General features: G+C 30.5%; 4 protein-coding genes across 15 annotated transcripts; 2 read left to right on the top strand and 2 right to left on the bottom strand.

Annotated features, from left to right (window-relative positions):
- Window positions 1-4,048: 4,048 nt before the first annotated feature.
- On the top strand, window positions 4,049-8,884 carry LOC137837937 (uncharacterized). 5 transcript variants are annotated; one of them, XM_090301797.1, is made up of 6 exons: window positions 4,049-4,082; window positions 4,162-4,305; window positions 4,457-4,588; window positions 5,857-6,320; window positions 6,398-6,623; window positions 8,187-8,884. In XM_090301797.1, the coding sequence occupies exons 4-6, from the start codon at window positions 5,883-5,885 to the stop codon at window positions 8,696-8,698; spliced, it is 1,176 nt and encodes a 391-aa protein (XP_090157923.1). In that variant the 5' UTR covers window positions 4,049-4,082; window positions 4,162-4,305; window positions 4,457-4,588; window positions 5,857-5,882; the 3' UTR covers window positions 8,699-8,884. The 5 variants fall into 5 exon arrangements, with proteins under 5 accessions (XP_090157923.1, XP_068503221.1, XP_090157925.1 ...); XM_090301799.1 differs by lacking the exon at window positions 4,457-4,588 and adding an exon at window positions 7,944-7,992 and having other exon boundaries at window positions 4,052-4,082; window positions 8,187-8,293; XM_068647120.2 differs by lacking the exon at window positions 4,457-4,588.
- Window positions 8,885-13,337: 4,453 nt separating this feature from the next.
- Window positions 13,338-14,647, top strand: LOC137837942 (uncharacterized protein At3g17950). Its single transcript, XM_068647125.2, has 2 exons — window positions 13,338-13,700; window positions 13,856-14,647. The coding sequence occupies exons 1-2, from the start codon at window positions 13,617-13,619 to the stop codon at window positions 14,351-14,353; spliced, it is 582 nt and encodes a 193-aa protein (XP_068503226.2). The 5' UTR covers window positions 13,338-13,616; the 3' UTR covers window positions 14,354-14,647.
- Window positions 14,648-15,401: 754 nt separating this feature from the next.
- On the bottom strand, window positions 15,402-21,494 carry LOC137837935 (uncharacterized). 3 transcript variants are annotated; one of them, XR_016520702.1, is made up of 3 exons: window positions 20,911-21,197; window positions 18,112-20,691; window positions 15,402-15,638 (listed from the first exon to the last, which is right to left on the bottom strand). XR_016520702.1 is itself a non-coding variant. In XM_090301905.1 (3 exons), exon 3 carries the CDS (start codon window positions 20,214-20,216, stop codon window positions 18,993-18,995), a length of 1,224 nt encoding a protein of 407 aa, XP_090158031.1. In that variant the 5' UTR covers window positions 20,217-20,224; window positions 20,542-20,691; window positions 20,911-21,494; the 3' UTR covers window positions 17,890-18,992. The 3 variants fall into 3 exon arrangements, 2 of the variants coding, with proteins under 2 accessions (XP_090158031.1, XP_068503218.2); XM_090301905.1 differs by lacking the exon at window positions 15,402-15,638 and having other exon boundaries at window positions 17,890-20,224; window positions 20,542-20,691; window positions 20,911-21,494; XM_068647117.2 differs by lacking the exon at window positions 15,402-15,638 and having other exon boundaries at window positions 17,890-20,691.
- A 1,215-nt stretch (window positions 21,495-22,709) lies between these two features.
- On the bottom strand, window positions 22,710-27,432 carry PDF1B (peptide deformylase 1B). Of its 6 annotated transcripts, none has more exons than XM_090301487.1 (9): window positions 27,193-27,427; window positions 26,979-27,117; window positions 26,100-26,292; window positions 25,422-25,638; window positions 24,884-24,994; window positions 23,837-23,899; window positions 23,232-23,341; window positions 23,068-23,148; window positions 22,710-22,963 (listed from the first exon to the last, which is right to left on the bottom strand). In XM_090301487.1, the coding sequence occupies exons 1-4, from the start codon at window positions 27,368-27,370 to the stop codon at window positions 25,567-25,569; spliced, it is 582 nt and encodes a 193-aa protein (XP_090157613.1). In that variant the 5' UTR covers window positions 27,371-27,427; the 3' UTR covers window positions 22,710-22,963; window positions 23,068-23,148; window positions 23,232-23,341; window positions 23,837-23,899; window positions 24,884-24,994; window positions 25,422-25,566. The 6 variants fall into 6 exon arrangements, with proteins under 6 accessions (XP_090157613.1, XP_090157614.1, XP_068503205.2 ...); XM_090301488.1 differs by having other exon boundaries at window positions 23,225-23,341; XM_068647104.2 differs by lacking the exon at window positions 25,422-25,638 and having other exon boundaries at window positions 23,225-23,341; window positions 27,193-27,432.
- Window positions 27,433-27,480: the final 48 nt, after the last annotated feature.

A 27,480-nucleotide genomic window follows, 5' to 3' on the forward strand; every position in this document is an offset into this window, starting at 1 on the left:
CATTCAAACTATATAAATTATATTTTCAACTCAAATATTAAAAAAAACATATTCAACAACACAAATCTTACATAAAACTCAAATATCAAAATATCTACATTCATATCTAAAATTTTATTACATAAATAACGCTTTTTACATGTAATTTCTTATTTTAAAAAATATTTTAACTAAGATAAAGAAGTAGTCAAAGATTTAACTAATTTCACTAAAATTAATAAAAAAATGAAAATATTTAAAACAAACATAAACTTATATTGAAAATCTGTTAGTTAAAAATATCTCTAACTTTTTTGAGTTAATACAAAGAAAAGTTTGAAATTAAAGAAAAACATATAAATAATAATAAATTATTCAATGAATATAAAGACTCATTAAAAATCTTACAAATTTGAGGTGTCTTTTTCAGTGACTCATTTCCTAGTCATTCATAATTCCAATCGAAATATATAAATGCCCATACTATTTCGAAGTTATCACGTGCACCATTAGTACTTACCAATTTTATAATTTTGGATTAAAAATAATTCTAAAATATATATATATATATAATGTAAATAATTCAATAATAAATTAAAACAGTTTACCAGATATATTATTATAATTTTCTCAACTCATTTATAATTATTAGTATTTGCGAGTGTAGCATAATATTTTTCTGCTCCTGTTTTATTAATAAACGAGGAAAAAAATTATGTTTACTTTATTTATATGTGTACATTAACTCAACCATCATTACTAATAATATTTATTAATTATTACCAATTAAAATAAAAGCACTTAATAGTATTAATAACCGTATATTTTATCAAATATTAATACACAACTCAAAAATATTAAATATAATTACTTTGACTAAAATGAAAGGAACCATTTTAAACCCATAAAGAGATAATGTATTGGAGGAATCTGATACGTGCACGAGTTATAGCTTTAGAATTTATAATATTGGATGTTTTATGAGAATAGTGGAGTATTTTGGATTGGTTTCATACAAATCAATATTTTACAATTTTTTTAAAAAATTATTTTAAAAATAATATATTAATAGTAAATCTTATTTTAATAACTATGTTTATACGACAATATATTGTATTTTATATTAGTATTACCTTTTTTAAAATACTTCATTATCACTTAAAATAATATATAATATTTAGAAAGTTTAGAATTTAAGATTTAATGTTACAAAATTACGATAACATCTCTGAAGTGATATTCTCTAGTATAAAAGAGTTTGTAATTATAGCTATAAGTCTTTTACACTTCTGTTAAATGACGTGTTTGTATCGGTTACACGTATCGAACACCGACAATCGTAGGATATGTATCGGTAAACTGTTAAATTCAAAAAATATTTGTTAGATTTCTGACAATTCTAGTATTATTATAACACAATTTTAAAATTAAAAAATACATTAGTTTTCTAAAAACTAAAATTTATTGTATAAATTTTTAGTATGATTATAAAAATAAATAACAAATCATTTTGAACCAGTTATGAACTTCTTTCTGCTAACAAAAATTAAAACATATTTATGCACATAAATCTTTATTGTCAATTTATATAATTCATAATTATATAATATGTAAATTTGTGTCTCCATGTTTTACATTTTAGAGATTATACATATTTTCGTGTTCGTATTCGTATCGTATCAATATCTGTATCAATGATAGTCTCGTTGATAAAACAAGAAACAACTTGAACACATACTTTTTATTTAAGTAATATTTAATTATTTAAATAAAGGGTTATAGAGTTTAGAGTTTGTTTTGTGTTTAAGAGTAGAGAATAAGAGAGTGTAAGGAGGAGGAAGGAGGTTATGCATGCAAATGAGAGGAGTATTTCTTTAATTCTCTATTTGTGCTTCATAGTCTTCTAAGTTCACTCTCACTCTATATGTTTTTTTATATATAAAATCATCTCTAAATTTAGACATTTAAATTAAAAATAATATATATTTCTTATCATAAAGTTAACTTTATAGCATATAAATTAGTAGTAATTAAGTTGATATTAACTTAAATAAATATAAATACTAAAAATAAATAAAATTAATGTCAATATAAATACTAAAAATTATTAAAATTAATGTCAATTAAATTAATATTAATTTTATTTACTTTTAATATTTCTTTTATTACGCATGAGCTTAGTTGATGTTAGTTTGATAAGGAAACAAATAACTTTACTTATTAAAAAAGGTTAAAAATATTTTCAACATTAAGTGAGCTTTAACTAACACTACACTAATTCCATCCTAACATAAATATCTATTTGTTAAAAATATTTTTTCATTTTTATTTTTTTAAATAAATAACATTTTTGTTTCATATTAGAATCGTCTTAATCTATTTTATTAATATCTACATTAAGTGAACTATTACGTTATATTACGTTAGATAAATGAATGTTAATTGGATATTAACATAATTATCTATTCAATAAAAAAATCTTATTTTTTATAATTTTTATATTTTTTAAATTTAATCTTTTACCTTTGACTTTAACAATATCGCAAGTTTGATCCACACTAATTCTTACAAGTTAATTTGATGTTTTATTATAATTATATTTTTTTTATCATGACACACAAAGGTGTTAATTGATAAATTATAATTTTTTCAAAATTTATATAAAGTTCAAATTTTGCATATATTTACGAAAAAAAAATATTAAGCATTAAATTAAAACATTAAATAAAATTAAGGTTTTGATATTAAAACAGTATTCCTTTCTATACTCACACAATAAATACTCTAATTACTTTGACACATTCAAAATAGTTTTGTTAATGAAGTGCAAATATACTAATTTTTTAATTTAGTTTTATAAATTATTGATAACATAATCACTGTCTAAATAAAACTACTTAACATATTTCTATTAATAACCTTTTAAAATGAAACCAATTATAATGATTTGGTTAGGTTCCAAGGGTGTGTTTATATATAAGGAGTTTTTTTTTTATTTGTTCATCATTTATTTTAATATTCTTATTTTATCTAGTGTTTACAAATGTTGATAATGTTTACTACGTATTTTTTTATTATTATATTTTAGGCAAAGCATTAATGATATATATAAAGTGACGGTCATAGGAAAAAAATATTTTAAACTAATAAATAATAAGTTACTTAAAATAAGAAATATTCTTATTTATGTAAATATGTTTTTGTTGTATATTTTCACCTGAAATTAGTTTTGCCCAAGTTTTAGATCTTTTGTTACTTATAGTATAAAAACTAAATATTTATTAATTATTTTATTACATGACAAACAATGGACGTTAATTATAATACTGCCAATATTGCAAATCCATTTCTAATAATTTACTTGTTATAAACAGACATAAGATTTAAAGTTTGGACTACCAATTTCTTATATTTAACCTTTAGTTGTAACTAAGCATTAAAACTCAAAATTTTATGATTTTTGTTTTAATTGTAAAATAATTAGTTTGATTTTTCTTCTTCTAAATTTAACTAGAACTTTAATAATTATTAATTAAACTTTTTTAGGTAACAATTAAAAAATGTTTTTTTTTTGCAAAAAAACACACTATGTCAAAAAAAATTAGGTATGCGTAATCAACAAAATACTTATCTTAATTACTGTGAGAAAATCAAGTTTAAGGTTATTCATATTTTTTGTCAAAGAAATGTATGTAGTGATAAGTTGACTAATTTAAAATTTATTAATAGAGAACCATTTTATTGTACTCTGGTCTTAGAATTTTTTATGGATATATATAGTTTATCTATGTATTGTTTTTGGACAAATGTTTCCTACACCCAATCATTTTTAACGTGCACCCAACATATTATTTTAATTTCCAAAAATCTCTTAATTTCGGAAATTAAGGACAGTTTCGTCTTTTAGTTAACATATAGGTTTTGCTACTCCTTCCATATTTTTATATATTTTTTTATTTAATAATTTTTTTCATAATAACTAACATGTAAATTTTTATAAAAAAAATAGGAATAAAATAACATATTTTTCAATTTTATCTATAAAATAATGATAACGTGCAATTCTATTACTGTGTCAGGTACCGTACCAGTCCAACCGTGAAGTAATTTCTCTCTCTCTTTTCTGTTTGGCTGTTGAGAAATTTTTTCAATTATTTTCCCTTTCGATTTTCTGTCTCTTAGATTGTGAAAAGCGTTACGATTGCGAATTACTTTCACTGCAACAAAATCACTTCTGGCGGCCGCATTTGGAATCGCGGTTTCACTGTTTCTGTGCTGACAAAATGGGAGTGAGCGAGTTCAATCTCCGTCACACATTTATCTAAGGTGCGAATTCGCGGTAATTGTTTGCAGCAAGAGCATGTGAATGTTCCTCTCTTTGCATTTTGTTGCTGCATTGCATGAACCTGTTGTGTCTGCAGAAGAGGTTTTTTAAATTGCTGCGCGTTTTTTTTTTTTATATTGTGCCAAATAACAGATAAATGGACCATAGTTGCGGTCGCGTTGACGTTGCAGCCGCAATCGCGATCGCGAACAGTTTTTCAAAGCCTCGTGTGAGGTTGAGGATGGTCTTGTTTCTAATGTGTGTACATTGATGGTGTTTACTTAGGTATTGTGTGTGGTTGTGTAAAAGTGAACAATCCTTTTTGTGCATTCTTGAATTTTTAGTTTGATTATTGCTAGTAACTTATTCTTTGCTGTTGTTTGTTGAAGTTTATTGTAGATTATATATTCACGAGGGAGATTAAATGAATATGAAGTTAGACGCAAAAAATTTGTTGTTCCTAATAAGCTTAAGTCAATACCTGAGGTATTTAAAAAGTTGTTGTGAGCATTTCACTTTTCAGTTTTGATTGTGGGAGTGATTAATTACAGGCATTTCTGCCCAGCATGAAACGAAGAATGAGAGAAGAAAAGGGCCATCAAATGGAGCATTTAAAGTAGTAGCTGTGTCGTTTCTTAGTTGTGTCAGACAAGTATCCATGTTAAGAATCCATAGCACTTTGACTGCTTTCACCTGTATTTAATTTTCCTTTTTAAACTTTACACTAATACGGATAGAATTATCACAATTCTTAGATAAAGTATAAAATTTTATTATATTTACAAGGAATTTGTTCTCTCTTCTGATTTAAGATCTGTGTTTTATGTTAATTTTTATATTAGTTATATGCATTGTCTTATAATTGTGTTATGTTTATGATTTTTAAAATTTGTCTGCTCTGTCGTATCATATCCATGTTGCACGCCATATCCCTGCTTCCTAACTATTGTCTAGGTACTTGATGTTGCATTTACATATTAATTTTTTACATAAACGCTCTCCTCTACTAGGTAGGACCGTTGCTGACTATTTTAAATTGTCAAAGGAATTTTTTTGAAGAACTGCATAAACTGCATAAACTTCATATTTTCATTTTCTGGCTTTAAATGCAATACGGACTTGATGCAAATGCAAAAACATGGTGTATGAGGGAAGTTGAGTAGATGGTTATCATTCCGTGTGCTTTCCATGCTTGGTGCTTAGTCTTTTCTCTGCAATTTATGACTGTGTATTTGTTGCCTGCTTTAGTTTTTATTTTTTGATAAATGAAGCTTATATTGAGATCTGCCGGGAGTGGTGGGGTGGCATTGTAGGTTTTGTCTAGAGTGTATATTACGTTGAAGAATACAAAATTGGAACTAAGTTCTGTTTGTAACTATGCCTTAATGGCATAATTTGAGAAAACTTACTTGTCTGGCTTTTAGTCTCACATGCGAAAGAGATAGGGAGGAAGGGTTTGAAAATGTATGAATGACTGGCCATTGATTAACATTCTGATTGTACGACAAATTTCATTTTCATATTTCTATCTACTGACGTATAACATCTATCAGAACTCAGAAGCAGTCATAACTCCTTAATGGAGAGTTCTGAAGAGGAAAATGATGGAGTCTCCAGAAATCATGTTCCGAAGGAACTGATCCGTTTAGCATCTAATGGTGCTAAATTTGTTGATGAAGTACTCAATGGTCAAAATGAATGTTGTCTGGAGAGTTTTCGCATGGATAAGCCTGTATTTTATAAGTTATGTAATATCCTGCGAGCCAAGGGTTTATTGCACCACACAAATCGAATCAAAATTGAGGAGCAACTGGCCATATTTGTGTTCATTATTGGTCATAATCTACGGACAAGGGCAGTTCAAGAGTTATTTCGTTATTCTGGAGAAACTATTAGTCGTCACTTTAACCATGTTTTGAATGCTATAATGTCAATTTCACTGGATCTATTTCAGCCTCCCGGATCTGGTGTTCCTTCAGAAATCCTTGAAGATCCTAGATTTTATCCATATTTTAAAGTAAGATTTCAGAAATGAGTTTAATCAGTATCTTGTATGGGTTTATTTTATCTTACTTTTTATAAACTCCTTAATAGGATTGTGTGGGAGTAATTGATGGTATGCATGTACCAGTGACGGTAGGTGTAGATGAGCAAGGACCTTTCCGCAATAAGAATGGTTTGCTTTCACAGAATATTCTGGCAGCTTGCTCATTTGACCTCAAGTTCCATTATGTTTTGGCTGGATGGGAAGGATCTGCTACAGACTTGCAAGTTTTTAATTCAGCAATCACAAGACGAAACAAATTGCAGGTCCCTGAAGGTAAATATTCTGTTATCTCGGTAAATTTATGTAAAATGCAGTTATGATTTAGGTAGTAATACTGTTTGAACTCTGTCTCTTGAATGAAACCAAGTTTTAACACTAGGAAGTTAAAGTCATTTTATTTCAGTACTATGATATATGAATTGATTAGGAAGAACAGAACTCCTTGGCCTTTTAAATTCACATTATTTTCATTATTGTACGAAAAGTTTTATGCTTCAATTATGTCCTAAATAAATGAGAGTTACTAGATGTAATGTTCTTATAACCAACCCTTTCAACTAGCTACCCATTTCATTTTTGTATAAAAAACAGTTAACTAAAATTCGTTGCGCATTGTCTATGTAGCAACCTTCGAATTTAAGTGTTGTTATGGAAAAAAAATTCACTTCCAACTCAACAAGTGTTTTTGGTTCATTGTTATGAAATTATGCTTGTTATGATTCATCCTTCTTCATACTAAATAAAAAAAAAACTTCATGTTGCTCTCTATTTGGCTTCTCTAACTTCGTGTATTGTTTGAACTTGTTTCTACTTCTCCCCAAAAAAGTCGAGATGCAAGTTCCGCACGGTGGAAATACTAGGCATCAATCCTGTTAACTCACCCATTACCATATGAATATTTTTCCTTGAAGTTTCTTCGGTCCATTTCTCACACACAAAAACCATACGTCTCATTTTCTTCCTTCCATTTCTCACACCTTCATTGAATCCTGTTGACTCATTGTCCGTCCCTATATTTGTTCTACTCAAAGCTCAAAGAGATGATATTGGGGTTGAGCGGCCTAGTCGATGAAATTCACCATGGCTCATTTTTTGGATTTGAGGATTTTATGTTCTCTCCCCATATGCCCATTAATTTGGTTTGAAAAAAAAAGTATGGTGTATTTGATTGGAGGGAAATAAAGGGAGAGGAAGTATTTTTTTTTTAATTTGATCTCTTTTGGTTCAAAAAGTTGGTTGGGTGGAGAGGAAATGACTGGCCGCCAAAATCCCCCTTCCATCTATTTTTCTCTCCTCTGATATTGAGTGAATTTGTTGGAGAGGGAAAGTAATTTATAACCTTTGGACTATACTAACTAAATTGCTTCCTCATCCCCTTTAATATTAGTAATGATGTTACTGTATGTGATTCATGTTTTCCCTGCCCTTTTCTTGAATCAAACGCAAAAATGAGACTCTTCCTTTCCCTTTTATCATTTGAACCAAACGCATTGGAATTTTTTCCTATCGATCCTTTAGCTGCATCAAGTTGAAGTTGATCAAGATAGTACATCTTTCATTATTTAGCTGATTTCAACTTTTATTTGGTTGTAGTTGTGAAAGATTGATGATTAGGAGATGACAATGCCAAATGCCACCTTAGGTGATTGGTGATGTATTCCTATTTTCACAAAGCAACTAAGGGAAAACATTTCCAACTTCGTTTTATATTTAAGACTTAATCGAAACATATGATGAAGCCAATACAACAAAAATGAAACATGATGCAAACTTAAGGGTCAAATCAAATGATTAATTATTTCCTATGACTTCCATACACTTTGTCTTATGATACAGGTAAATACTACATCGTAGATGGTAGGTATCCAAATGTGCCAGGTTTCGTTGCTCCGTATCCCATTGCTCCCTACTACAAGGAATTTCCCAGCGATTTCCACCCACAAGATGCTAGAGAGCTATTCAATCAACGGCACTCCTTATTACGAAATGTCATAGATCGAACTTTCGGGGCTTTAAAGGCACGGTTTCCTATATTGATGTCTGCTCCTTCTTACCCATTACAAACACAAGTGAAGTTGGTGGTGGCTGCATGTGCATTACACAATTTCATTCGCAAGGAGAAGTCAGATGATTGGCTTTTCAAGATGTATGAGCAGGGTTCATTTCCAATGGAAGAATCACAACCCCCATTAGAGATGACAGTGCCACCAAAGATGAATATTGAGAGCCAGACTCAGCCATCAGATCATACTTTTGATTCTGAAGAAATTGTACTTGCTTCACAGTTAAGGGACTCTATTGCTGCTGAAATGTGGAATGATTTTATCCACGATTTCCCCCCCATGTAAATTTCTTTAATCAAGCTTATATGATCAGATTAGGTTTGCATTTTTCTCATGATCTACACTATGAGACTATGTTGCCATAGTTTACTTTAGCATTTTGTTCATAAAACAGAAGTATTCCTTTCCTGTACATCACATCTCATCTCATAAGCTTTTGCTTTTAATTATAAGCTTCAATTTTGGGGCCAATAATCTTCCAATCCCTGCTGACAGATGAACACAGTAAAAGGTCGATTTAGAAAAAAAAAAAATTCATTCAGATTTTCTACTATAGAGTTTTCTCCAAAAAAATAGTTTCTGTGCCAATTTTTATCATCCAAATTTCCTGCAGTTGTTTTAGGTGTTTTGTTTGCTCTCTGTACCTCATCTTGTTGCCAAGTGAAGTCATGTGAGTGACCTTCACATTCAATATTCATAGTCTGTTCAAGCCAAAAGGATATAGTTACATTTAGTGTACAGTATACTCAAATGTTCATGGGACCATAAGAAGTATACTGACATGGAATTAGGAATGAAGGTACATAGACAGAGAAATGACTTAGCTTGAAAGGCTAATATATTGTTGTCATGTTATGGAATTTCGGCACTTGATTCAGTATTCCGTAAGATATTATGATACTCCTAACATTCTTCTGTGTTGGTAGTTTTATGCCTTGCAATGAACTTCAAAATATCTCTTGTAATGTCATTATTTTTGTTACACTAGATAATAGCTCCACGTTAACCTTTTACTTTAATAGCTCCACAAAATTTCTCAATATATTCACTACTACACACATGTATGTTATTCATCCTTTTCAATTTAATATATTTCTATAATCATTTTATTTTAGAAATGATTAATAGTAGTCGAATAGATACTACTTCAAGTTAACATATTTCTTGAGTTTTTTTTAAGATGGCATTGAAAAAGGAAAAGAGTGGAAAATATTTGTTATATTTATTGTTTCTTACACGATTTTTTAAAGTGAGAAACATGGTAAAATAAGTTCGTATTTTAAAATTTATATAAACAAATAATAGAGAATATGCTCTCAAATTTAAAAAGGCAAAAACCTTTCTAGAATGAATGAGCTATGTTTGTGCTTGAAACTTTTTCCATGAATCTCCAACCCCCCTATTGAACTGTAAAGTTAAAGAAAACTCAAATTCCATGTGAATTTAGTCTGAATTAGAAATGACTATATGAGTTTGATGTGCTGAACCTCGTGCGCCATGTATGATGGCATAGCCCTTTTCCACTTTATGCAATTCCCTTCTGATCATATCATATCATATGACTCATGCACTATGCTGCCCATTCCACAATTTAAAATGAGTTATAACAACTCACAAGGTTGTATGAACACAGTACAAATATTAACGTAAAGAAATCTTAAACTATCAAAAACACCTTGGTAACAAAGTTTCAACTTATTAATAGATTATCATAGATAATGTCATGTATACTAAGTATGAGAACATCTCCACTTATTAAAATATTCTGATTACAAATTTTTGAAAAATAGATTTTAAACCTAACTCAACTTTATAAAATCTATGAATGGAGGAGATACCCAAAACTCACAAAGAAAAAAGAAGAAAGTGAGTTAGACAAAAAGAGAAGAAACTTGGACAAACAAAGAAGTAACTTGGACAAAAATAAACAAAGTGACTTAGACAAATCTTTTTTGTCGATAATCTTAGACCAATCAATTGAATGTGAGATTTACATTTATTTATATATTATGAAATAATTTTACCTTTAATTATCGTAAGATTTCTTACTACTAAATTTAAATTTATAGATGTAAAAGTAAAATAAAAATAATATAAATAAATAAGATGATAAGACATATATAATTTATGTATCTATTACTTTATTTATCTTTGTTGAACATAAAATTTCTTTGCAAATATATCTCTCCTCAATTCAAACAATTTTATTACATCATCATCGTCCTATCTATCTATCTATATTCATATATATATATATATATATATATATATTCAATGGATAAAAAAAACCACATTTTGACAATAAAAAAGAACACAACATATTCAGAAAAGATTATTAAAAGGGTTTTTAAAACATAAACTTACAAGTGAAATTTTTGTCAATACTAGTTCAATCTCAATGGTGTCTTGGAGCTGGAATGATGGTAAGAGAAGCCAAGAACATTAACCTTTAATTCACCTTTTAGTTGGGGATATGGACAGAAATATACCACCACACTTTGCCATTACATCATGTGATAGTCCCTTTCAAGCTAGCTTTAGCTTAAATTGAAGATTTGAACACCATTTTCTTGTAATTTACTTACACTTTATGTTAGATTCCATGCCAAATAGATGGTTAACAATTCTCTATTGAAAAACGAATCCAAATTTTCTCATCACCCTCTACATTTTTTTTAGCTCATCTTACAAATGAAAATTAATTATTAGGTATTTCCCCCCTCAACCATACAGTAACTATTTTATTTTACTTTATTTTGGATTTTATACCCATTTTTTCTATATTAACTAAATTAAATATTATTTTAGAGATTAAAAAAATTATTGATTTCTAAATTAGTTTTTATTATTGATAATAAATTGGTATCTAATTAATTACCTAAGTTTTACCTACCAATTATTTAAATTCTAAAGTTTGTATCTAAAATCTTAGTATTTAATTATATACCAATTTAGAAATTATTTATTAATAATAGAAACTAAATTAGATACCAATAATTTTTTTAGTTTTTAAAACAGTATTTATTTTATTAATATAACAATTAATTATTTTTATCTCTAACATTGATTTTTTAGTGAAATATTAAATACCATCATGTTTTTCAACAAAGATTCAAACCATTATATATTCTAATTTTGCTGTTCAGTTATAATTTATATTTCTACCTATTATAATTTATATTTTCTCTCTTAATGCTACCTGATCAGTCTTAACATATTTTATTATATCAGTGTTTTTTTTTTACTTATATGTTTCAGTACTTAATATTTAATTGATCTCCTTACCTTTTCCTAAAGCATGTTATAATGGTTCATATTATAATTCATCTTTTACCACTCAGAATCATCATTAGGTTATCTCTCTGCACTCATTCAAAACTATGCTTCATGTTACAATAGATGTTAATAATTCAATTATTGTTTCTGTTCAATTTCCAAACTTTAATTAAACCAACATTTTTGAATGGACAGAAGCTATAATTAATGTTCCAGAGGACCATATTAAATTAATCTTATTACCCATTTTTTTAGACCATATTATAATTTATTAATGGTTCATAGTTTTGATTTTGCAATTTAAATGAAGTTATTGTACTGTTTCAACTGAACAATAGTGCCTTTTGCATCTGAAGTACCTCTTGTTGTTGAAAGCCTAAAATGTTTTCCTCCATGTATTATATCTCACCTAGGATTATATATTAAATTATTTAAAAGAGAAAGTTGCTTTTATATGGATTCACATAAAAAAAATATTAGTTTCTCCTTGATTGCCACAAAGGTAGTATTCTACTTAAATCTTGCATCTTTAGCTAAAAAAATTACTTTGAGAACAGTACAATGAAAAATACCAATTTATAATTGTATTCACATGATAGTGTCGGTCAGGAACTTGACCAATTAACCACAATGAAAAGGTCGTATGACGATACGTGATCGATCAACTTATGGTGACAAGTTCCTTAAGGTAATATACATAACACAAACTTCAAAAACCAAGTATCATTATCCCGAGTGTCGACACCCTGACTGACTTGAGCGTTGGAGTGTCTTCTGCAGGTACTATCCCCACCTTTAAGACCAGACGACCAAGAGGAAGAAGGAGAAGCAGAAAACTTAGAGTGATAACGACCTACCGAAGGGAGTGGAAGAGTGTTTTATTCTCTAAGTCTCAACACTCAGTTCGAAAACAATAATCTTTCAAAAATAAAATAATATCTTATATTGTCCATATTTAAGTAAAATTTTAATTTTGCTCCTATTTTTAAAAGTGGTAATATAAGATAATTATTCAACTGATGGATTATCAACAAATCCAATCTCTTAAAAAATATTTGAAGTATCTATCTGGGAACTCATTCCTTTCAAAAACAAGAGTCATATAAAAGAAATCAGACCTATGATAAACATTTCCTCAGACAGCTATCAAATACTAAATTAAGCTATTCTGTACAAAAGTAAGGAGTAAAGAAAATTTTGTTCTGAGCACAGAAAAGAGGAAAACTTAAAAAAGGTAAAAACAATAATGGAGGCATTCTTACCAATACATTTTGACTTATCCCTCCACCTTTTCTCAAATGTAACCTATAAGAATATAGAGACTAGAGATGAAGGAAATTAAGGTAAGAATCAGAAACCAAATACTAATAGGTGTTAGCTTTGGCCATTATGAGTCAGAAAACTGTGACCTCTTATTGCATTATTCTTTCTACAGACTCAAAAACAGAAGCAAATATGACAGCATATGGCATTGCTTACCTTATACATTATGGTTAACATTTGACTAAAGTTAACTATCCAAATATAATTAAGTTCATTAAATTAACTGCTTTAACAATGTTCACAAAAGTTTCAAAGAAAAGAAAACCTGCATTATGAATGCAATTTCCAAGTTTAAATTCTATTACCTAACACTCCTTTATTTTGGTTTCAAAGAAAATGGCCAAATTAAAATTAAACTGGATTTGAAGTTTCCACCACCACTGATACTGATAAATTGATAATCACCCAAAGCAACAATCATTTCAAAAGCATCCTATTCCTTTGATCCCAACATGCTTTTTCATCAATTCTTTATACTGCATATAAACCAACAAATCTCAACCTCAACATATTCACAGTTCACACAATATACTCTTCACAAAACCTTCACAACACCTCTGAGATTTTCTCTGATCCTTCACTCACCACAACTCACAACACAGCAATGCTAGATCCTGCCACTGAATTGGTGCCACCACCATCTTCACCCACAATCTCTTCCATTTCTTCATCTGATCTTGACACTGAGGTACCATCAAGTTCACTTTCACTGATTCACCTTACCTCTTTCAGAGTTCTAAAAAATCTCCAATTTTTTCATACCCCAGAAGGTTTTTTCTTCTAATTTTGTCCTTTTTCATGTCAGAGTAATCAAAAGCTTGTTTTTTTGTTTTTGAATGATAGTCCACTGGATCATTCTTCCATGACAGAAGCACCACATTGGGGACTCTGATGGGAGTGAACTTCCCAACCATTACATTCAGAGTGCCATCACAGCACCGGAATCCAAATTCCGCGGCCGAGGTCACCGGCGGTGCAAGGAGGACCGCCGCCGCAGTCAAAAAGAAGAAAAGGGCTACCGTCGTGTCGACATCGACTGCAGCGGAGAGGCGGCGGAAGTGGTGGCAGCTTTGCCGCGACGGTGACACCAGATCGGCGTCGCTCGGCGAGTTTCTAGAGGTGGAGAGGCGGTTCGGAGACGGCGAGTTCTACGGCACGGCGGCGGAGCTCGAGGGGATGGTCGCCGGCCACCAGCAGAGAAACGGTGGCAGAGTGCTGTTTGTCGACGGGAGGGTTCTTCCGCCCACCGCTGACGTCGACGACGGAGCACGGGCGGCAGAGAGCCTTTGCAATCGGTTTCCGGTCTCGCTCGCCGGAATTTGCAGCGGCGGAGCGGCTTAAGTTGTTACAAAAGCGTTTATCAATTTTTATTTTTAGTATTTTATAAAAAGAAAGTAATTTTTTGTTGGTTTATTTTAATTTTTAAAAACTTTTTTTTGGGTTGTTTGATTTTTACCAAATTGGAAGATTAGGATTCTTTTTGTCCGTGGTTTATGTGCAAAACGCAAGCTTTGCCTTTTGCCTTTTGGGCTTTTTACTTTTTCTCCTTTTGTTCTTTTTTTTTTCTAATTGTGGTCCACCACCTTATAAATTATATATTATTAATACACAGACATTATGGGTGATTGGTCCTAATCATATGCTCCATTTTGGCAAAAACTTGAAGAAAAAAAAATGATTAGTAATATGTGGATTACAGAAAGACTTTGGTTCTTGGTACAATGATTAACCAAAATCAATGTTCAAGTAAATTTACAAGCTTTCTACCTAGAGATTAACTAGTTTATCATTCCATATGGAAAAGTTAAGTGTAAAGTGAAAGAAAATTTAGGCTCCACCTGAGTCATACAAATGTTATTTACATTCTTTTAATATAAAAATGTCTTTCTTTTGATCCAACATTGATATTATTAGCAACCATTGTCCCTAAGTGCTTTAACATCACATTTATACTTGTTCTCCTAAAGTTGACTTGTTATTGTAAAATAGGTTAAGACATTATTAATGGTTGATCAATTTTTTTTTTTAATTTCTTTTGTTTTCTTTTTTTCGCCACTCGAGCTTCTCTTCTGGATCGAGAGTATTTTCAAAGAGTTCTTTGATGATAAAATAAGTGTTATATTAATAATAGATGTACATTTGTCTTGATTGAAGTGTCTATTTATAATATCTGGGATCATTCCACAATTAAACCTTGATTAAGACATGCGTCATCATTAACACTCACATGATCTAATTTTCGGACGATTTAATTACTGTTAATATATATTTTAATAAATACGCCTAAACTTGTATCATTCGGCTGATACGGATTGTTTGATCTTACTGAACAATGAAATCAGCACATCTAGCAGTAGTAGACAGAAAAAAGTAAATTCAATACAGAAAATTGTGTCTAAAATTTCAACCCTCAATTCAATCTCAATTTCTTTCTTTCTGTTTTAAAAAATATAACCAGAATATGCAATTGTTAAAGCAGTACAATTGGCACCAGCACAGGATTAGAAAAATAACATTGATGGAGAACAAATTTTGGGGTTCAGGTCCTTCCACACCAACTGTTTATGCTCATGAACTGCCCCTTTCTTTCTTTGGCAACTGCATTTTCCAATTCCCTTACCTGATCCTGGTAGTTCAGCATATTCAGAGATAGTATGGCAGAGAGATTGAAGAAGTCTTAATGATTTCATTAAGAATAAACTGATAATTGACATCTTCAATGACAAACCAGACATCCATTGAAATTTGAACAGCAAAACAATATGCTGATATTTGATACATTTAATACATAGTTACATACCAATCCAAATTGTTCCTCCAGCAACTAGTAGAGTTCATTAACTAATTTAAATTAGTAGATGTAAAAAAGATTAAAATACATTATGTATTTTACTGAATTATATATAAAAGTGTGTTTTACTGAATTATTCAAAGTGTGTTTCTATCTTTCAACAATGAAAGTGTGCTAAACATCAGCTAAGAAAAACCAAGTTTTCCTGTGTCTAGACACCTGGACTTGAAAAGTTTCAAACATTTGATTAGAAAATAATGAGTAATTGATCCACCAAAACAGAACACACACAAAAATGCTAAAAAATACTACAGAACCTAATAATGTATGATGCATATCTCATTCAGTAAAAGAATTGAGCAAATTTAACTTATCAGAGATCGACTAGAGATTAGAGTCGTTTATAAGTGGGTGTAAATCTCACCTTATAATCCTATAAACCGATTTATGAAATTGAGTTAGGTTTAAAGTTCACTTCCTAATAAAATACAAAACATTATGCTGCATGTTTAGCAACACACATCTCTTCCTCCAAAAATATCTAAAGGGTATTGAAAAAGTTTACCTTTCCCAAATAAAGCAAGACTGGCACTAATAATAGTACTGAAGAGTCAGAGAGCAAGAAACCTTCATAGAAGCAAAAAATAAGAACAGAATACAAGAGTTTGATCATTTGGACAATAGAACATAATAGAAACCACAGAAATTTGAAAAGCAATGTACATATAGAAAGTTGACTCTTATTAATTACATGAGAATTTTATATGCTAAATCTTATAAGCTTAGCAATGTACATTTGGATAGATTTAATTTTTTTTTCCAATAAGCTTAGCTACTCAAAGACACACATGCTCTGATAACAACTAAAATATCATTCAAATTTCACCAATAGTGTGGTTGAATAGGAAACTTAAAGAGAATAATTTATTTTTATAGAGAATTTGAAATGTTTTATGAAAAAAATGTCATTTGAGTGAGAAATTTCACAAGAAATTGAAACTCTAGATTTTTTTGAGTAATTGGATTACTTAATAAGAGAATTTTAAATTCCAACTCAAATGTAAGAATTTAAAATTCATCATATACTCAAATATATGTTTTTTCTTTTCATATTTTCTTTTCAACTAAATTGTCAAAAGGTTGCTAACTTGATTAAGATTGAGTTATTGTTGGCTTGATCGAGGTTTGAATGTCTTAATCTCAATATTGTTTATAGATAAATGTCACCAAAAATTTCTCATACTAAAGTCGACCGTGTTTATTTTTTTGACCAACATCAACAACATTACTTTATTGCTAAAGTAACTCATAGTTATTTCATAACCAACGTTTGTAAGAAATCTTGGTCAACATTAACAATGTTATTGAATTGATGTCAAATACATTTTTTTTTTCAATTTATGTCTATTGAGATTATTTCTAGTTTATGGTAGTGGTTGTTTTTAACCAATATCAATTAGAGTTATTTTACTGACAATTATTTTTTTATCAGTGTTAATTAGGATTTTCCTTGTCAATGTTAGTTAGAATTTTTCCAATGGGTGGACTACTTTTTTATTAATGTCAAGTTTTTATTGATAATAAAAAATTATTTTTTATTTAAATGGTCAGAATTATTTTGTTGTTTTTATAAACCACTATTTTTTCTTAATAGACATAAGTTAGAGTTTTCTTGATCAATGTGGAAGAGACTATTTTTTCTTACAAATATGAACAACATTTCTTCTATTAACATTTATTGTGGTTATTGTTTTGTTGATTAGTACAATGATCTTTTTTATTAACGACACAATGTTAATTTTGTCAATCAAGAAAAAACTTGGTTAATGTGAGTTGAAAAATCTTGGTTAACTTTAACAAAAAATAACATCAACCAAGATCAACTAAAAACATCATCAATGTTAACATTTTTTAATTATTAAAAATTGTTTAATATTTAAACATTTTTTCTTAGTATTTGATGGTAACTGGAATACTTTATTCAAACAAAAGCAAATTAAAATTCAATAAATTTGAATTGCCTTTTTCAAATAAAACATTTGAAGAATGAAATAATTTGAAATGAGATCGACCCTTTCAAATTGAATGTGCTAGAAATTGTGAAATTCTCTATTCAAACACAAGGTACATAAAAAATGGAACAAACACCACCTATGCCACTTCATAAAAAGTAGTTAAACCATATCATAAATTGCTTCACTTTTGCAAGCAAGTATGCAGATACAACTATTATTCATTCAAGAAATAGAAAATTTATACCAAGAATAAATATAAATTACCTGAAATATTCTTACAAAACATCAATTACCTCAAGAGAGTGCCACCTTTCATGAACTATTGGAGATGACCATGCAAGACTATATGCAACAATGCATTTTCCTTGGAGTTCAACCTACATCAAAGCTACAACACTGCATTTGCTAAGCATTTATCCAACCTCTCTTTAGAAGTGTAGTTTTCAGTGTGAATTAGCTACTGTATCCAAGGTTATCAAACTCGAACGGGTTTATGAGGGAACCGTTCGAGTTTAGGAGTAGACTCTCGAGTCTGAAAACCTTGACTGTATCTCACCAGGTTTTATCATTTGTTCAGATCTCCAGCAAACATCTCTTGAAGTAGCCCCTGTGCTTATCATTCTCATTTTTATGCACATAAAAAATCCCAGTACTTGATGGAACAAACCTTCTCAGCAGAGTCCATTGATAATGGGGTAATATGTGAGAACATTCACTCCAGCAAGTTTAGCCAAAATGCTGAAAAATCTCTAGTACAATGTTAAGTCTTTGATCTCTGTAAAACCTATCAATTTGGCAATGGGCACCTATTTTGACACCACTGAAATAAAATAGTCACCTTGTCAGGATGCTGGTTTTGCAGAAAAGCATCTAACAAGATATTGTAACTTGTAAGTGATAGATGGCCATGCATTATCATGTATATATCATCTATGAGTTCCCATGCAGATGATATTCTCGTAGATTCCTGAGCCATTAATAGAAGAGATATGAGTTTGTAGTATCAAAAACCAAACTGTTGCAAGGCTCTGAAGCGATTCATAGCTTCTTCCATCCTTTTAACCCTTGCAATATTCATCAATCAAGATTCAAGATGCAATGACTAACACCATAAGAACTCAATCCCCTTTCAAACATTAGGTTCAATAATCGATTTCCTTGAAAACATGGTGTATTAGGAAAAGGCATCTAACAAGATATTATAACTGATAACATTAACAGGCATACCACCATCATGCATCGCATAGAAAAGCTCCCATGCATGTGAGACTCTCCCAGATTTACACAGGCCATCAATGAGAGAATTATAAGTTACAGAATCAGGAACCAAATTTCTGTGACGCATTTCTTTGAAAAGGTTCATGGCTTCATCAATCCTCTTACTCTTGCAATACCCATTAATCAAGATGTTATAACTCAAAACATTTGGAGTCAATCCCCTTTCAAACATTAGGTTAAATAATTTAATTGCATTGTCAATATGTTGGATTTTGCAAAGAGCATCTAACATGATATTGTAAGTGATAACATTAGGGGAGGGACCATCATCATGAATTGCACTAAAAAGTTGCCATGCATAAGAGATTCTCCCAGATTTGCACAAACCATCAATAACAGAACTGTAAGTTACAATATTAGGAACCAAATTCGTGTAATGCATTTTATTGAAAAGGATCAAAGCTTCATCAATCCTTTTACTCTTGCAATACCCAATAATCAAGATGTTATAACTCCAAACATCAGGCACAATTTTCCACTCAACAAATCTATCAAATAACTTTCTTGCCTCATCCACATCATTGTATAAGCAATATCCACTCATCAAAGTGTTGAAAGTAACTACATCTGGTTGCTGACCTCTTTCAATCATCAAATTACACATATCATGAGCTTTTCTGAGCATTCTGTTTTTACATAATGCATCAATTAGTATATTATAGGTATAAACATTTGGGTTGACCTTTTCATCAACCATATCACACAACAACTGGGTAACTTCTCGCCACTGCCCCAAACTACAAAAACCATGAATTAGACAAGTGTAAGTAAAAATATCAGGACTTATTCCCCGGCCAACAATCTCCGAATATAAACCACACGCCTCAGTCACAAATCCATCTTTGCACAAACCATCAATCATCATATTGTAGATTACTACATTAGGCCTAACCATCTGCTCTTCCATTTTTTGCATGAACACAAAGGCATCTCTTATCTGTCCTATTTTACACAGCCCATTGATCAAGGTCCCATAACTAACTTCATCCAACAGAAACCCCTGAGCCACCACATTATCATGAAAGTCCACTGCTTTCCTAACCTCACCTTTGACACAAAGCCCTCTCATGAGTGTAGTCAAGGTTACCGTATTGGGCTGGTAACCCCTCTTGAGAACCATGCTCAACACTGAAAAGGCAAAACCCAAGTGACCCAAGTGACAGTAACAGTTGATCAAGATGCTCAATGACACTATAGAAGGGGTGATTCCTCTCAACCCCATTTGTTTAAACAATGATATAGCAGTAGGGTAATGCTTCATCTTCACTATTGACCCTAAAATCATGTTAAATTCTACAACAGATGGAAGAGGGTGCATAGTGATTAAGCGACTGAATAAGGCCACAGCATCATCAATTGCATCAAACCCATAATTGCTTTTGGCGTTTTTGTTTTGGGAATAAGAAAAGAACCTCAGGAAGACACTAAATTTGGGAATGGCATACCTTAAGTTTGTTGTCTTAGCAGTGAAAGACATGACAATCTTCCTTCCAAGTATGACCAAGATTGGATTTTTTATCCAAGCTTCCATTCAACAGCTCTTTCCAAACTTTGAACGAAGAATAAGTTGGATTGAACTTCACAAAATTCATCTCCTGCGAAGATGCATCCAATAAATAAAACCCATTGAGAATTGAGAAGAACAAAACAGAGATGAGAGAAGCACCTCATTCACTATTTTAGTTGAGTCTAGGTATTTTGAACCACTAACCCACACAACCTTTTTACAAACAGGTACGTGGCAAATTTACTAACATTTTATTCTTGCATATGCATCTCAAATTCTTAATGAAAAAAATTTGAAGGCAACATACCTTGTTCTCTAAGGGCACACCTTCTTCTTCAAACGCCCAAACACACAAGTGGGACATGCCAGCAGCATCACCTCCTCTGTGAGCACACACGCCAATTTACATTAGGTTATATTTTTGTTCCAAATTTGTGTCTTTTTGTTTGTGCTTTCTGCATTTGTTTCTTTGTTTGTGAGTTCTCTGATTAATTTTTCCTTCTTTCTCATGCAGGTGAAATGTTTGCTTTTTTAGCACAAAACCAACATAGTTGTGCAAACAAAAATTTACTTTGTTTCTGTAATTGATGATCTTAAACCTAAATATCTTGTTTACACTTCATATTGTCTCAGATAAATAAATAAACAAATAAATTCCAAATTTTTCATCATGAAATTTTTTTTCCTTTCTGGGATATTAACTGTGACTTGGCTAGGTTATGACTTTCACTCCTTAAGTAGATGAATATATGTGATTTAAATTTTGTAGCATAAATCAAAATAATGGAGAAAGTAAAATTACAAAAAACACCAAAAATGAAAAATTGTTTTGAGAAGTTTTACTATGTTCTTGTAACATTTATGAACACAACTAAGATTGTTCCAGCTTACATAAATTTAAATGTCTATATAGACATTAAAAAACTATAACATTTAGATCTCGAGTTGATATTCAAATGTACTATTCAACTATTTGTGATCATTTTGGTTTATTTTGATTTTTAATAATCTTTAAATTTTTAATGGTTATTTTGGATTGTTCATATTCTTCGGTTGTTTTTTCATTTTTTTTTTATAAATTCGATTTCCGTTTTCCATACATTTAATTGGATCTAGAATTTGAACCATATTTTAAATCCAGTTCTAAATTTAGACATTGATTTATATCTTTTTCATTTAAATTAATCCTTTTCAATTTTATATGCTCTTGTAAAATCCAAAAGTCTAAATTTATATTCACAATTATTGGTATATTATTATATTGTTAAAATAGTGCGAACATATTTACACTAATGTACCGCAAGTTAAGCACAAATTATTATAGCGTCAAAGTATTAGTAATTATGAACTATATATAGTAAGGTGTTTTTTTATTATAAAATAATAACAAAGTATTCAAATCGTTGGATTGAGAATGACAATTATATGATTTAAACATTAACTAAAAGAAAAATACTTGTGTTGTAAGTTCGGACTAACTCTGAACAATACCTTTAGTACTTAAAAAAAAATCATAGAAATCAATTTTAGAAAAACAATTATCAGTACTATTACCTTTAGATTCTAATGATAATTAAATACAAATTTAAAAACTATTTAATAATAATATAAATTAATTTAAAAATAAAATATTTTTAATTTTTTAAAATAGTTTCTAATTTAATTATTATAATAACTAATTTTGTTTTTTTTTTTAAATTAGTTTTTATTTAATGATTTTCTTACAGTGAAATCTCTTCTTAAACGAAACCGTATAAAAAAAAATTGTGTTGTTTTTCTTTATATCTTTTAGCTAACCTTGAATTCCTGATTTTGGTGTTTGTGAAAGTTTAAATTTACAAAATCATGGCTTGCCCCAAAACTACAAACTATATCCTTCAAAGACTTGCAAGAAAGGTTTCAAAATTTATTAGAAACAAAATTCAACCTTTTTATTGTATTTTATTTGTTTTTACATGTGTTGTAATAGATAAATGGAAGTCTAAAATCACAAACCCCCTCCACACAGGCAAGGATAATCATTCAAGACCAATCAAGTTATTAAATTGCAATTGGCCCTTTTATTACAAACAATTATTGCCTTTGGGATTTTGAGAGCAAACCACATAAAGAAAGGCTTTCCTCCATTCCATTAGCTGTTTTCAGGTAATAAATCCCAAAATAATACATAGTAAATGCCTACAGAAAAATAAAATCAACTCCACAGGTGACCTCAATAACCACAATTAAAACAAATAAATCAATAGGAAATATCTCTTCAAGACAGTTCTCTCCTTCAGGAAAACTGACGCTGGCATTGTTTATGATAGAGATGTCTTCTAATCAGTATGCATAAACAATTCTAGACAAGCAAGTCCACCCTGAGAAACCTCGTTAAGTATAATGATAATTAGAGCAATTAGTTGTGTATATATATATATATATATGCACATATGTCTCCAACATAACCAACCATATGCAGTACCTGTAATCTATGGTTCATCTTTTTATGGACTTCAAAGTAGAAATGTCTTTATGTGATAAATTGAGTGTTATGAATATTGACCTGCAAAATAAGCAAGCCGTTTTCAGTTCAATGTAAACATTTAAATATCTATGCGAATGGGAAAAATAAAATTTACCGTAGACCTTGAAGATAATCATCTCCCAAAACCAACTGCAGCCTTTCTCTTCTTGCTGTTCTCTATCTTTTCAGGGCTTGGGAGTCCAGTCAATCCTTCGTACTTGTTTTCCAGGGCCTGCAATAATTTAACCAAAACCGAAAAAAATTATTAACATTCTTGACAAGGCCTACATGCAGCTGAGTTTGGTCGAATTTCAGTTTTCTTGACAAGGCCTACATGCAGCCGTATCTCCACAAGTAGATATAATATTTTCAAGATTTGAACTTACGAGCGACATCTAAGTCACAAGCTACCTTACAGATTTCACAATACACCTTACAGCTTTCACAAGGCTCACTCTCTAACAGAAGTTTTTCTATCTTTTTTAAAACAAGTAAAGTTGGGCTATTAATAGAAATTAGATTTTTAGTTTTGATTGCTAAGGCATAGTCACCTCCACCTTGTAGTAGTACATCACAAAACATAGCTAAAATCCTCATATCATGAAATAACTCGTCTAGCTTATTTATCTAAAGAAATAAATGTTTTTCCAATAATGTATTACAAAATCAAAGGAAGATATACAAGTGAAAGTGACAGAGTGACAAAACAGGAAAATGATTTTCTAACCTGTAACTGCCCGCGAATACTATCAAGAACATCTTCACTCATTCTGTCAAAGAAAAGAATTCCCTATAGACACAACAACAATATGTAAACATATGCTTAAAATTACATTAGTCATGAGCATTGTCCATGATCCAAGACATGACATGACAACATTTTGAAATTGACAAACACTTCATAAAAAAATAATCTAGACAAAGAACTTGTGGTTACAACTCATGTTCTTATAAGACTTCAGATAAGACATTTTCACTAAGGGTCTTCGTCAGAACAGATTCAAGGATCTTATGAAAAATTGAGAATAATTGATATTCATTTTTAATATTGTAAATAGTGGTTTATTGGGACAAAAATATCTCAGGGTCTACATATTGATTATGATAAAATATCTTTAGAATATTTCTATTTATTTTAGCATATATTTTTTCCTTATTTTAGAGAGATTGATTGTTACAAATAGAGGAGGTGAGAATGTAATTCATGTGATTGCTATCAATAAAAAATTTCTTATTTCCTTGTGTAGTTCAAGTATTTTAGAATTTCTCATATTTTTAAAGAAGGTAACATGTGTGCTAATAGTTTAACAAACCATAGTATTGGGGAAGTGTAGAGTGATGCAATAACATTCTTATATTGATTTAAGTAAAAGAAAGATACAAATCATAAAATATAATGAAACTTGGAAACCAAGCTGAAGAGGTACAGGTTTTATTTGTACAATAATGCTATGATGAGATATTTCTTGATATTTTCTTGACCTTCTTAGTTACCCATTCCTTCAATCTATCATATTTTATCTCTATCTCTCAGTTGAATTTTCATAGTATTTTTTTCAAAATATTATCAACAATTAAAAAAGCCCTTATATAACAATTAAAATAAATTTAAATTAAATTTTATACATTCAAAGATACTTATTTACTCTGAATTTAATTATAATATAATCTATGTATTTTAAAAGTATTTATTTATTACGATTTTTAACTATATAAAAATAAGATGCACAAACTAAAACACTAGTTACTTTAGTTATCCAAGTTCAAAGCATACCTGTAGATGATCAAATTCATGTTGGAATATTCGTGCGGGAAGGTCAGACAAGTTGACTGAAAATCTAGTTCCATTAACATCACGTGCATCAATCTTAACAGATTCTGGTCGCTAAACCACAATTATGAGACATATAAGTAAATAAACATGAAACAAATGACAAGATGGCTATATTCCTGCAGTTAAGCACATGTTGAAAGCAACAAAAATGGAAAAACAACTTTAGCTACATACAAAACAATTATAACTTTAGGGTATAAAACAACTTCCATCAAACAGAAAAATAAAGTGGAGCAAATAACACTAGTAAAATCTCTGGTCAAGGAATCCTGAGCTGATCCTACTTCTGGTTGCCCTTATGTTGGCTGAAAAGATGCTTAGCAGAGGTTTATCTCAATTGGTTCTTGGGCTACAGATTCTAGTCCTAAAGGGATTGTTTATCCTCACATGTTCTTTATGCAGATGATATTTTTGTTTTTTGTAGGGCTAACAAAAAATCATTGACCAAACTTATGAAGTTTCTATAAGCATATGGTACCTCTTATGGCCAACGGATGAATGTTTCCAAAAGTCTTTTCTTCACTGCTGATAACTCTACTTCTTTCAGTGGCAGAACACGTTTTGTTTTAAGGGAAATGCCGAAATGAAGGTTGGAAGAGCCAAGAGTGCATATTTGGGTCCCATCAGTATTTTGGTCCAGCTTGGAGGATCACACGATCCCACCATTTACTTGTAAACACTACAATCCTAAATGACTTCACCACATGTTTTAGAGCATGGTCAGGATCTTTCAGGCCATTAAAAATTGTAGAATCATGCAATCTGACAAAATATCATGATTGCACGAAACACAGAACTCGGCATTCCGCAAGCACCAAATAGGTGGAAGAAAAGCAATGGATATTTAGCACATATTGAAGTATGTAAGCTGAAAAGGCTGTTTACATACTTCAATCTTTTAGTCATTACATTTACATATACATAACCAAAACACCAATAACAAAGGTTGATTTGCAATCTGGACCAAGATTTTCTGAGTTCATGGGAGCAAAGATCACAAGTATGAAGAAGAAAATTTTTAAATATATAAAAAACACGAAAAACTTTTCAAACTGACTGGAGTTCAAAGTTGCTACTCTAGTTCTCCCAAAACTGGTCTAAAAGGAAAGATACAGTCAAAAGAATGATGTAAAAGAAAAGGATTTGCGTTAAGTACCTTTACATCGGCAAGAATTCCAGGGAAAGATAAGCAACCCTCGTTGAATAGGGTCAATTTCTTTGAGTATTTGCTAACCCTTGGGTTTACAAGAACAATTTCCTCTCCTTCACCACGCTCACCCACTGGATTGAACACCATAAGTTGCACATTAATTCCCACTTGAGGTGCTGAGAGACCAATACCATCAGTTCTGTGGGAAGCCAACCAATATTGTTAACAATTCAGCAAATTGAGAATATGTTATTTGAATTAAAATATTGATTATATTAACATTAACATATCAATTAATATAGCTTATTTATATATATTCAACATAATTTAAAATATATCGCATGCCTAGTTCCAATTCAAACTGCCTTTTATTACTGTGGGGTATTTTAGACAAAAGTCCAAAAAACATTACCATGTTTGAATCAGCAAACTGCCCTCAAATTTCAATTATGGTTGATATTGCTTACCATAAGAACACTCCTATATTGTAAGGAAACTTCCACAGAGAAAAATATTTTCAGGATTAGAGTAAATTTTTATTTGTTGTGTCCTGTATTCAGAAAACAAAACTAGCCTATATAATTTGAAAGTCAATCTTCACAACCGTGCTTTAAAGAAAATACTAACTTCCCATCCAAATTACAGCAAGCATTGAAATGCACTAAAACCCAAGCATTCCACAAATGACATTATCTCACTCACTAGGAGTCAGAACCAAGAAAATGAACAGAGGAGAGCAGCCTTAAACCCAACTGATGCCACATTTTATTAATAATTCAATGAAAAACAAAAATAAAAAAGAATGTAGCAAATTAGCAACAGCCCAGCATAGTTCTATTCAGCTTAAACAAATATAGAAAACGCTTCAACATTCAAAAAGCTTACTTGTACATAACATCAAACATTTCGTGGACAAGCTTCTTCAGATTATCATCGAAGGTAACTACGCGCTTATTTCTGGCCCTCAATTTGGGGTCCGGATACTCCACAATTCTCAGAGGTGGCACAAATTCAAAATCACCAGCTTCAGAAAACACAGAAAGAGATTAAGGCTTGAGAAAAAAGAGATGGGGTTGAATCAGTGGAGTGTAGAACTTACGAGAAGCGACTTCGTCTTTAGCCGGTGAGAAAGCGGGCTTGGTCATGGCGCGTGGAGGAGAGTTTGCAGAGAAGGCCCGGTTGAGGGAAGATGAACGGTTGAAGCAGCGGTTAGAAATGGCGGGAAGAGCTGATCCGAGATGAAGAAGAAGAGGGTTGAGACACACGAGTGAAGCCATGGATGGTTTCAAAGTGAAGTCATTCACACTCTTTCATGCTTATTTAGACATGTAGATAAACCAATTCCTTACCATATATTTTATATTTATAACAAATTTATATTATAATT

The sequence above is a fragment of the Phaseolus vulgaris genome, chromosome 4 (genome assembly GCF_051622355.1).
Source record: "Phaseolus vulgaris cultivar YP4 chromosome 4, ASM5162235v1, whole genome shotgun sequence".
NCBI lineage: Eukaryota > Viridiplantae > Streptophyta > Magnoliopsida > Fabales > Fabaceae > Phaseolus > Phaseolus vulgaris.